Genomic DNA, 12,831 nt, shown 5'->3' with positions numbered 1-12,831 from the left:
GTAATGAGCTTAGGAGATCCTTCTGTTTGTGTCTTCTTCAATTTCCTTCATTAGTGTTTTGTAGTTTCCCTTGTAGAATTCTTTCACCTTTGTGGTTAAATTTATTCCTAGCTATTTTTTTAGTTATTGCAAATTGCTTTGCCTTATTGATTTTTTCTCAGCTAATTTATTATTGGCTTATTGAAATGCTACTTATTATCATATGTTGATGTTTTATTCTCCAATTTTACTGAATTTATTTATCTGATTTAAGAATTATTTTGGTGGAGTTTCCAGTTTTTCCTAGATAGAAGATCATCTACAAAGAGGGAAAATTTGACTTATTTTCCAATGTTGCTGCCTTTTATTTTTTCTTTTGCTTGATTTCTCTGGATGGGACTTCCAGTACTGTGTTGATTATGAGAGTTGAAAGTAGGCATGCTTATCTTCCTCCAGTTCCCAGGAAAAGGACTTTCAGCTTTTGTCATTCAGTATGATGTTAGTTGTTGGTTTTCATATTTGTCCTTTGTTATGTTGAGGTACATTCCTCCTCGGTCCACTGTGTTGTTTTTCTTATGAAGGGATACTGAATTTTCTCAAATGGTTTTCTGCATCTATTGAAATAATAAGGCTTTTTCCTTCATTTTGTTGATATGATGTGTCATGTTAATTGATTTGTATGTGGTGAACCATCCTTGCATCCCTGGGATGAATCCCACTTGATCATTTTGTATTATCTTTATGATGTACAGTTGAATTAATTCTGCTAGAACTTTCTTGAGGGTTTTTGCATCTGTATTAATCAGGGTAACTGGCTTGAATTTTTTTTTTTTTTTTTGCATCCTTGTATAGTGTTGGTATCAGGGTAATGCTGGCCTTACATAATTAGAGAAAATTCCCACCTCTTCAATTTTATTGGAATAGCTCCAGGAGAAATTGTTTTACTTCTTCCTGGTAAGTTTCATAGAATTTGGCAGTGAAGTCATTAAGTCTTGAACTTTTCTTTTCTGGTAGAACTTTTTATTATTATTACTGATTCAATCTCAGTAATTGTTATTGGTCTCTTCAGGTTTTCTATTTCTTTTTTAATTCAATCTTAATAGGTTGTTTGTGTCCAGAAATGTATCCATTTCCTCTAGGCTTTCTAGTGTGCTAGTGTGTAGTTGTTCTTTATAGTCTCTGATGATCTTTTGTATTTCTGTAGTATCAGTTGCAATGTCTATTTTTCATTTCTGATTTTATTTATTTATGTCTTCTTATTTTCTCTTGGTTAGTCTAGCTTGCAGTTTATCAAATTTGTTTATCTTTTAAGAATGCAACTTTTCATTGTGTTGATATTTTATATATTTTTAGTGTCTATTTTTTTTTGTGTGTGTGTGTGTGTGTCTATTTTGTTTAGTTCTGCTCTGATCTTTATTATTCCTTTATTTCTATTAATTTTGTGTTTGGTTTGTTTGTGTTTTGCTCATTTTTGAAATGAATTCATTTAGTGCAATTCTGTTGAAATTTTTCATCTAGGTACTTATTGCTTTTAACTTTTACATTAGCATTGCTTTTGCTGTACCTATATTTGGTATGTTTTGTTTCAATTTTCATTTGTTTTAATACATTTTTAAATTTTCTCTTTAATTTCCTCCCTCTTTTTCAGAAGCATGTTGTTTAATATCCATGTATTTGTAAGTTTTCCAGAGTTCCTCCTGTTACTGATATCTAGTTTAATTCCACTGTGGTCTAAGAAGATACTCTATATAGTTGTAAATTTTAAAAAATGTTGTTGAGATTTGTTTTTTGTCCTAACACGTGGTCTGTACTGGAGAATGTTCCATATGCTGTTGCAAAGAATGTGTATTCTATAGCCATTTGATGAGGTGTTATGCAAATGTCTTTTAAGTCCAATTGATGTAATTTATGGTTTAAATACAATATTTCTTTGTTAATTTTCTGTCTAGATCATCTGTCTAATGCTGAAAGTGGGGAGTTGAAATTCCTAACTATACTTGTGCTGCAGTCTCTTCTTTTTGCCCAATCTAATAATATTTGCATTGTATGTCTTGGTGCACTGGTGTTGGGGGCCATATATGCTTAGAATTTTTATATTCTTTTGCTTGATTGATCCCTTTATTGTTATATAATGACTTTCCTTTTCTCTTTTTATTGTTTTTTACTTAAAGTCTGTTTTATCTAAGTATTGCTTCTCCTGCTCATGTTTTGTTTTCATTTTCATGGAATATTTTTTTTCCATCCATTTACTGTCAGTCTATATGTGCCTTTATAGGCAAGATTGCTTTCTTGTAGGCAGTATATAGTGGAGTGATGGCTTTTTTGTTGTTGTCCATTTAGCCAGTCTCTATATTTTAAGTGGAAAGTTGTATTCAAAATCATAATTGATATGTGAATATTTATTCCTGTCATTTTACTAGTTGATTTCTGGTGGTTTTTAATAGTATCCTTTGTTCCTTCCTTTTACTTTTATTGTTTACAAATGTAATTTGATGGCTTTCTTTAATGGCAACATTGGGGTCTTTTCCCTTTCTCATGTGTGTGTTTGCTCTTCTAATGGGATTTATCCTTCATGTGTTTTCATGATGCTAGTATTGTCTTTCACTTCAACATGTCAGACACACTTAAACAATTTCAGGGTGAGTCTAGTGGTGGTGAAGTGTAGCTTTTTTTGTCTGTGAAAGACTTTATTTCTTATTCATTTGTGAAGAGTAAATTTACTGGGTATAGTATCCTTCACTTGCAGGATTGTTTTTCTTTCAGCTCTTTGAAGATATCATTCCACTATCTCCTGGCCTGTAAAGTTTCTACTGAGAAATGTGGTGCTAGTCTGATGTGGGTTTTATAAAGGTGACTAGATACTTTTCTCTTGCTGTTTACAGAATCTCTCTTTTTCTTTGACTTTTGACAGTTTTAGTGTATTATGTCATAGAGAAGACCTTTTACCATTGTATCTCTGGGGATATCTGAGTTTCCTGCATTTGGATGCATAAATCTCTTTGTAGACTTCAGAAGTTTTCAGCCACTATTTCACTAAATAGGTTTTTTATTGCTTTGACTTTTTCCATTTTTTTTTTTTTTGCCTTCTTGGACACAATAAAATTGAATATTTGGGCACTTTATGGTATTCTGTGTGTCGTGTAGGCTTTATTCATTCTTTTTTATCCTTTTTTCTTTTTTTTTGGTCCGACTGGGTTATTTCAAAAGACCTATATTCCCATTCTGAAATTCATTCTTCTGCTTGGTGTGGTCTATTGTTGAAGTTTTGAATATATTTTTTCTTTGATTCCATGAATTTTTTAGCTCCAGAATTTCTTTTTTAAATGATATCTATCTTTTTAGGAAATTTCTCTTTCACATCCTGAATTGTTTTTCTGATTTCTTTGTATTTTTCTGAATGATCTTCTATCTCCCTGAGCTTCTCTATAATCATTATTTTAAATTATTTTTTCTGGTTTTCATTAATTTCTTCTTGAATATAATCTGTTGCTGAATAAATATTGTGTTCCTTTAGAGGTATCATATTTCCTGGTCTTTTTGTGTTATGTATTTTCATTGACATCTGAGCATCTGGTATAACAGTTGCCTCTTCCAATATTTTTAATTTGCTTTTGTAGGGGAGCACTTTTTCCTGAAGATGTATCTGTGGGGTTTGTTGGGTAGGGCACTTTGGCTTTCATTCTGGTTGTGTCCATTACCATAGTCCTTGCATGATTTCCTCACCTGTAAACAGCATCAGCAGTGTCTGTCATTTTCTCAATGCTTAGGTTGTGATTTTTAGTGGAGGCTATGTTGAAGTTTTCTTGGGAACAGAGACATTCAGATGGGCCAGTTCTGGGGCCTCAGTGGCTGTGGTAAGCTGAGTCTGCTTGTCCTTGGGCCCTAGGGCAGTATACTCTGGCACTGGTATTAGCAGGTACAGGTGTGGTGATTCTTGGGCCTCCAGGCAACTTCCTCAGGTGCTGGCCACGTCCTGGATGGGTGAGTGAGTCCTTGGGCCCCTGAGGAGTCAATGTGATCTGAGTGATGACAGCAGCCATGGCAGGACAACCCTCTGTCTCCCACACAGTTCATCCTGCTGTTGGCAGTGGCTGTGATGGGCTGGGTGGACCTGTCCTCAGGCACCCAAGAGTAGTGCCAAATGTGGTGGATGGGGCAGGGTAATCTACAGGCACTAACAGTGTGCTCAGGCATTGGGATGGATGAAGCTGAGCCAGGAAGGCCTGTCCTCTAGCCCTCAATGGTGTGTGCAGGCACTGGCTGCAGTAGGCTGGAGCATGGTGATTGCCAGGCTTTTACAGAATACTTGGTGGGGATAGCAGTGGCTGTGCTGCAGCTCTGCTGGTGGGGAGGGTGAGATTGTTTTCAGTGGCAGCATCCTGAACAGGTGGCTGGGTAACAGGCATCTCAGTTGCAGGTGGGAGTTGTAAGTATGATAGCCTTTTCTCAAGGTGCTATTAAATGTGAGGCAGCTCTGATACTAGAGGCAGAAGGATTACAGCCAATGGCTTGTGCTTCAGCCCTGGTGGTACCAATCAGCATCACAGTCCAGATTGATGTGGGTGATGGCAATTAGGCTTCAGGGATTTGGAGATGCAGGAGCTGTTGGAGAGGCAGGGCAGGAAGAAATCTGGTAGGGACTGGCCTCTCAAAGTGGCATCTTGCTGTAACTGTTTAGGACTTGGTGTGTGAGCTCCCTCTCTGGAGCAATGCTGTCAACTTATCTTCAAGCAGCTTCCTTTGTTAGTTTCAGGGCCTAAGTGAGTTGAGGCACTTTCCATTGGCTAAGATTGTAGGAATCCATGGTAGAAATGTGTACTACTGGGTGTCACTAGCTTATTCTTTCCTTGTATTGGGGAACCTCTCAAGGCTCTTAGCTCCCACTGGCCCAGTAGGCTTCTTTGCTCCCCTCTCCTTCCTTACCTTAGGTGTTTTGTCACGTCTTTGTTGAATTTCAGCCTTCTCTCTTAGGTGATCTATTCAAAGTGTGATTATCTACTTGCTGTTTTGTTTCTTCTTTGTGGAGGAGGTGAATACCAGATGCCTCTAGCAGGCCATCTTGAAGCCCCTGCTCTATGTGTCTATATTTAAATATCTAGATTTTCTTAAACTCTCATTCCAGCATCTTCCAAAACCCTTAGCTGCTCTATTATATTCCTCAATTAGTAATCTCTTTCCCCAAGCATCCATGGGTCTTCAGTCTCTCTGAGGTTTTCATGAGCCTTGTTCACTGCTTCTCACCAATTTCACTAGTCTGAGATCTGAGATGTGCTACTATTGGCTGTCTGAACTCCAAATTAGGAGATAAAGAGACAAATTCCTCAGGCAGACCCCAGACAGATTAAAATGTTGCAAATTCAGTCCACCTCACACTCTCTTACTCACGGAAGAGACTGGGGATCAGGCCACCAAACTTCCCCAAAAATGTGCCCTGCCATACCAGGAAGGGGTGCAACAAGCCAAATAAAAACACTGTGAAATCTCTTACTATTTTGAATGTGACATTTTCTTGATTGTACACTCCATTGGCTGTGAATATGGTTTCAAGAGCTACTATAAAGTTATTTCAACTAGTCACTAGTTGTTTATTTAATGTTTACGTTGGGGGACAAGGATCTAGAGCTACCTAGGCCTTCATCTTGCTTACTTTCTGCTGTTTTTTTTACATTTCAGAATAAATGTATCAATCCATATAGTGTTAATGCTACAAAGAGACATTGTGTTTGATTTATTTTAAAAATCTATAGTTTGGTTCAACATGTAGTCATACACAAAGAAAAGATATAGAGTTGTGATTCATGGTAACCATCCTATTCCAGCCCAGCAAATATGGGTAGCCTGGCAAAAGCAACAAATCTTTTGTTGTTGTTTGATGAACTGATCTCTGAATGTGCATGTAATAAACTGCTTCATTTCAACTATAAAAATGTATTTAGAATTTAAAGCTAACACTTACAATTTATTTTCTGAAATTAGTAAAGAGCTTTTATATTTCCCAAATTTCTACTTTTTTACATGAGTAGAATTAATGTAATATTTTACAATATGCTAGAGCACATAATTTTAGGGGTTCTAGATTTGTGATTGTTTACTCCTTAGTGCCTTTGAATAAGAAGATAAACATTCCACATATTAACTTGCATTATTTTATTTTTAACCTTCCATTATTTTTAACAGACAATATCTCAAGAATCAGTAGGATGAATTTGTTTTGTAATGTTCCATCTGAGTACCTTTTATAATTTCACTGAAACATCTTAGAATTCTAGCTTCCCTGATTTTAATTTCTTGTGGTTTGTAAAATTTTACTACCATGTATAAAAACAAATTTCAAATAGCATTTTGGTTTTCAATTAGATGAACTTTCCAGGCTAATAGTTTTCTAAGCACCAGATTTCTATCACATAATAGAAGAAAAATTCATATGTGTAAAAATATGTTAGTTGTTCATCCAAAAGTTGTAGCATTGAAACTTTACTTTGTAAAGGCATTCTAATTTCTGAAAACTTTTCTGAAGAATTTGTAGAGAAAAAAGAGGAAAATATTTTTATATACACAGACATCTTTTTTTCTTTGCTCCAGAACACATTGTTCTCAACCGTAAATAATTTACTCCCCCTCCTCCACAGCTCTTTACCCCATGCATTAGTCTTATATATATTGCCACTCTTGGCTTTTTGTTAAATTTCGGCAAATTACAGCTAGTGAATAATAAACACCCAAGTGAATTCAGTTAGTCAGTCAGTAAATATTTATTGAGTGCTATCATATGCCCAGCAATGTTCTCTGTGCTGTACACCTCATAATTGGAAAAAAAAATTAGGAAACTCTGCCTATTAAAGCAGACTGATTGATAGGTTTCTATGCTCAGCTAATACTAAAACAACTGATGGAAAGCTAAAACACTAATTTATGAGTCTCTTACTGCTGAATTCTTCTGAGAGGCCTGATTATTGCTTGATTGCTTCATTCAATCAAATCCCATTTAACAAAATGCTAAGTAATGAAATACTCAATTTTCCTGGCTCACATAAAATGCAGTATACATCAGATAGTAGCTTTACTAGCCTCATAAGTTGGTCTCAGATTTTTAAAATAGGAAGTGCAGCATATATGTTCAACTGTCTTTACAACATATTTTTGAAATCAAATGAATGTTTTTAACATATAATCTCTGTGTGACTATATAAAATAATTAGAATAAATTTTTAAAACTTGGTACTTTGCTCTTGGCAATCTAATAATCTAGCAGAAACATTAAAGCAGATTCATATGTGGGGTCTAAATTGTGTAAAATAAAACAGCAAAAATTCCTTTAAAAATACCTAAATCATCTACAAAACTTAACTATCTGCATGCCTTCTTATGAATGTACAACCATGTACAGTAATGAAGACGTATCATATATAATTGATATCTTGATATGTAGTCTATTTAAAGTAAAAGTATGATTTTACATGAGACTGGCAAATGTGTTATAGTTGAATTCATGAGCCTTAAGTATACATATGATGTGACTCCAGTATATATCTAAATAAGTGCATTATTTTCATTGTGTATCCACTCTTAGCCATGAGATGCAGATTTCCAACAGTAAGTACACTTTCTTTCATTTACTTTTAAAGTTGCAATTCTCCATTAGCTCCAGAAGACCAGGCACTCTGGGAAGCAGTTGGCCATAAAAGGACAATTTTGATTATCTCCAGACTATTTCATTCTCTTCTATCTTATACACAAGACCTTTCTTCAGTAGTATGCTTTATATTTCTCTTCTTAATTCCTACCTCTCTACCTTGATTCCAAGCCTGAATTACTTCACTTCCAAACTATCATAATAGTTTCTGTGCTTCTTTAATTTACTGTACGCACATAGATACCTAAGATTTGTACTGCATAAAAATACAGTCTGATCATACCATACGTCTGTTTGAATGCCTTCAATGGCTACCTATTTTCTACAGAATTTGATATAAATGCACCTTGCCATTCATGATCTCCACACAGTGACCTTAACTCCCCTTTCCAGTTCTGGTTGAACTGACCATTCCCCAAATACATCCTATGTTTTTATTCCACTGTACTCATGCCATTCTATTTTTTCCCCCAAAATGCTGATCTTTTTTTAATTTCTATTAGAATTCTACCCATCTTTTAAGGTTAAGCTAAAATATCAATTCACAAGTAGATGTAATTTTGTCATATTTTGAGCTCCTGTTGCACTTCATTTATTGTAACTCCCTTGTGACATTTAAGTTTTCTTTGTAGTACAGACATTCATGTACCTGTCTTATCTCTTACTCTCAAGCAATAGTTCTTGCCGCCCAGGAAATTATCTTTTGCTGATCTTTTATTTCCTGTAGCACTCTAAAACAACACCACATATAGAAGAAATACCTGATTGGAAAGTTGTATATACTTATTTCACTAATGTTCAATTTTGTCAAAAGTTTTTGAAGTTCTTTCACAATTGCTTTAGGAGCTGGTGGAACTTTTTTACATGCTTCAGTAGTGACAAATAATTATCACTTGGGGGAACATTTGATTTTAAAAAATAGAATTTATTCTAAGCCACATTTAGTGACTAATATGAATGTTCAATTGGGGCTGTTATATTTTCAGTTAAAATAAAAGGAGTGTAATGATACAAAATCTCTGGATGAGGCATGAACTGACAATTCCAAAATGAAAGTTCCCAAAATGCTTTGAATAATGTCAACATCACTGTAGTGAGTTTATAACACTCCAGATTTTCTACTTGGAAATGTACAGCACTCTTTTGGATGTGTATGTTCTAATATATTTGTTAAATCAGTCTCATCTCCTTGAAGATTTATTTCATATTTTCCAAACCAGTCTGTATAAAGTGAGTTTGGAATTGAAATATCATTTAAATGAGATGTATATTACCCTTCTAATTTGAGTATTGCATTTCATAGCTTTTGGTGAGTGAGAAATAGATCATCAATATTTCACTAAATAAAGCTTCCCAAATTTGGAGAAAGATATTTATTCAAAAAAGCCTACAAATTCAGTTACTTTGACCAGCTGTTTCTGAGTTCTACCAGAGATGTAATGAACTGAACAATGGATTTGACATAAACATTAGAGATTAGTTAAATATAACATTTGAGTATCATGTAACTGCTGACACGGAATTATAAAAAAAAAAGTGAAACTTCTTCCAAAATCACATGGAATTTATAATATTTGCATACTATGTGCTCATAGGAGTTTTGTATTTTCTTCCTTACACACAATTGACTTAAACAGAAAATCACATTTTACATTTCTCAAATGTATAGTCGGTGTTTATATAAATTCTATTACAATGTTTATTGTATCCTCTTTATTATTTCACATGTAATTTTTTAGGTTTAAAGTTTTGTTTGTAATTCATTTGGTTTATCATATATTTTCTAGAAATTCTGTATGGTCAATTTTGAATTATTTTACAATGGAAAATAATATGTGAACAGATAATCCAAAACACTTGGTATCTATATTTTTTCTAGATTTTGTGGTATTATTTAAGTAGATTTGTTTCCCTCACTGAGGCTAACAATGAATTTTCAAACTCTAGCACACATTGGTGGGATAAAAAGAAAAAATACATTTTGAATAATTTTTAAGAATAAATTTTTTATCACCTTCAGTTCATCATTAAAAAATTAATTATTCACACCTTCTCATTAACCCCTAGCATTCCAGTTCATTGCCATTTTACTGTAATAGTATCTTATCTTGAGCAAAATATTTTTTATTTTTCCTTAAAAGTATTATTTGGAGCTTATATCATGTTTAACTTATTCCTTGCATTTTGGTATACTTGTAACTCAAAGTAAAATGGCAGGTCTGGTGGCCAGGAACAGTAACAGCTTACCTGAAGTTTGAATAACTGAGAATATTAATTTACTATTTACATTGATATCACTCCTTGTCAATAGGCATAATACTATTTAGGTCATTACTGCTTATAATTTATGAAAAACATTAAATATTTTATCAAATGCCTTGTTCTCACTTTCATGACCTACTGAGGCTGAATTGCCTTGTCAGTCTCTCAGGAGGCATCTGTTTCGAAGGGAAGGAAAGAGCAAGTGAGAGGTACACCCCAATTCTTGTGTGTCCTATGATAAAGCATAGTTAAGTCCAGGCTAACCTGAACCACAGCTAACAGACTACCTTTGTCTTTGTAAATGCTCCCTAAAATCCCACTAGAGTAGCATCTGTCTACCTGTGTAAAAATGCTGAGGTAATAAGGTGTTACTGGCCATTTGTCTTAGTGGTTTCTACTTAAAAAGGGACTACCATACTGTTGAATAGGATTTGTAGGAACATTATTTCAATTTTGGGTGTGAGTACTCAAGTGCTTAGGTAGACAAGAATGTATTGAACTTGAATATATCCATAACTACCACAATACCCTTCCCCATTAGTAAAGGTCAACATATTTCACCATTTCTGGGAAATTATCAGAAAGTATTTGCTCGAGTATAAAATACTTGCATAATATGCAAGAAATACTTCCTCAAGATTGCAACATTGCTAAACTTCACTACCAAAACTAGACACTGGGACATAATTCAAAAAGAACAAATTTTATCAAACACATTTTTATCTAGAAAGATTTGTTGTATAGATAGTAATGATGAAAGGTTTGCTTTTTCTCCCTTTTACAGTAGTACATTATTTATGCAAAGAGAATATTTCATTAAACAAATGGGTTTATTAAAATATACAATTCACCATTTTGCAAGAAAGAGTGTAGAGCATAGTGAATAGACTTCTATTGAGGCCACTATTGGAGAAACATTGTTTCAGTCATTTATACTGTAGGTCTAAGATTTGTATTAAGAAAACACGTGTAGCAATAAATCCATTAGTCAGTGCTGAGTTTACAAAGTAAATACAGGTAATGTGTTTAAGTAGTTTATAGGGCACATCATTCATTATGAAGTCATCTCTTGCTTTGTGGTAAAGCCCTATTTAAAATGTGACTACAGTAGTCCTCCCTTATTTATGGTTTTGTTTTTCATGGTTTCAGTAACTTGCAAAAGTACAATAAGATATTTCAAGAAAGGACACATTCACGTAACTTTTATCACAGTATTCTGTCAATACTTTTATTTTATTATATTGTTCATTTCTTAGCTTATTTATAATTCAACTTTTTCATAAGCATGTATATATAAGAATAAATACAGTATATATAGAGTTCGATACTCTCTGCAGTTTCAGACATCCATTGGGTGTCTCGGAGTATATCATCTGTGGATACAGGGGGATTACTGTATTCTAAACTTCTTGTAACTTCTTCGCTTCTAAAAGCATTGAATTTTTATTATAACAATTGTATTATCTATAGATTTTAAAATTTGCAACAGAGTCCCAACAATTGTAGGCCCCCCAACAATGCCTTAGAACCTTTTTTTTTTGAATTCCCAGAAGTCTGCACTACTTCTCAATTTTTTTCACCAAGAAGGACCCTTTAAATCTGTTGAGTTCAATAAGGAAACAACATTTTACACATGGGGAATATGTTCTGAATGCAGATTTATCTTGAATTAGTGTGTGAAATCTTTGGTAATGATCAACATTCCAAGTACTGTCAATAAATAGCTTACTGAGATTCCATTTGTTGTTTTCACAGATTTCAGGAAACCTTACTGTGCCTTGGATTACAGGGTGTTCTAGAAAAAGAGCAGTAAGTAATCTTTCATTTAAAGCAGCAAACGGGTTTCCCCTTGTGCTGTTAGTAAGAATGCCATTGAGAAAATTGCCATCATATTTGTAAAGCTGGCAAAACTGAACCTTGATAGCACTACATTGTCTCAAAGGACATATTTCAAGACAGTAATATTTACATATACTGCAAATGTAATCTTAATTATAATGTAGTAATCAGCACACCATATAATCCATGGGCAGTTTTCTCAGTTTTAAAAGTGACTCCAAAATAATTAATAAAATATGATTTTTTCTCCATCTAATCAACCGAATTAATTTGATCAGACAATTGAATCATAATTAATATAAAATATCTCAATCAGTATTGCATAATTTACTTTACTGTTTCCTTTTAGTGCAAGTCAGTATTTAGAAATGATGAGTAATTAAGGTTTACCAATCTTATTTTGTGCTCTAGCTTTCTGATACAACTGCTGTAAATTTTTAAATCTTATTATAACAGAACTTCAGTAAAATTGTGCTTTCTCAAAGAATCTCATTCATTTTTTGTATGTAAGACCAATAAATCTGCATTTTGGCAAATATCCCAGGAGATTTTGATGTGACTGGTCCCTAGATAGGAAACCATTAAAAGGCTTTAATCATAAAAGATACATGAATAGACTTTTAGAAAGACAAATGATCCAAAGCAATCCTAAGCAAAAGAACAAAACAGGAGATATCACATTGCCTGACTTCAAACTATACTATGAGGCTACAGTAATGAACACAGCATGGTACTGATACTAAAACAGACACATAGACCAGTAGAACAGAATAAAGTACCTGGAAACAAAGCTGCACACTTTACAACCATCTGATCTTTGACAAAATCAACAGAAATAATAAATAGGGAAATGACTCCTCGTTCAATAAGTGGTGCTGGAATAACTAGCTAGCCATGTGCAGAAGAATGATACTGGACCCCTATCTCTCATATGAAAATTAACTCGAGATGGATTAAATATTTAAACGTAAGACTGAAAACTATAAAAATCCTAGAAGAAAACCTAGGGAATACCATGCTCAATATTGGCTTTGGCAAATAATTTATGGCTAACTCACCAAAAACAATCACAACAAAACCAAAATAGATAACTGGGACCTAATTAAACTCGAGCTTCT

General features: G+C 33.9%; 1 protein-coding gene across 3 annotated transcripts in view; it reads left to right on the top strand.

The window, feature by feature from the left end:
* The window catches only part of HDX (highly divergent homeobox), a 198,459-nt gene that overhangs the window by 50,992 nt on the left and 134,636 nt on the right, over window positions 1-12,831 (top strand). For all 3 annotated transcript variants that reach the window (XM_011952935.1, XM_011952937.1, XM_011952936.1), the window contains one exon: window positions 11,630-11,683. In XM_011952935.1, the coding sequence (XP_011808325.1) occupies window positions 11,630-11,683 (54 nt within the window). The remainder of the gene's footprint in view (window positions 1-11,629; window positions 11,684-12,831) is intronic.

The sequence above is a fragment of the Colobus angolensis genome, unplaced genomic scaffold (assembly GCF_000951035.1).
Source record: "Colobus angolensis palliatus isolate OR3802 unplaced genomic scaffold, Cang.pa_1.0 Scaffold351, whole genome shotgun sequence".
NCBI lineage: Eukaryota > Metazoa > Chordata > Mammalia > Primates > Cercopithecidae > Colobus > Colobus angolensis.
The sequence above is the reverse complement of the archived record's forward strand: the minus strand, read 5'-3'. Positions and strand labels throughout refer to the sequence as shown.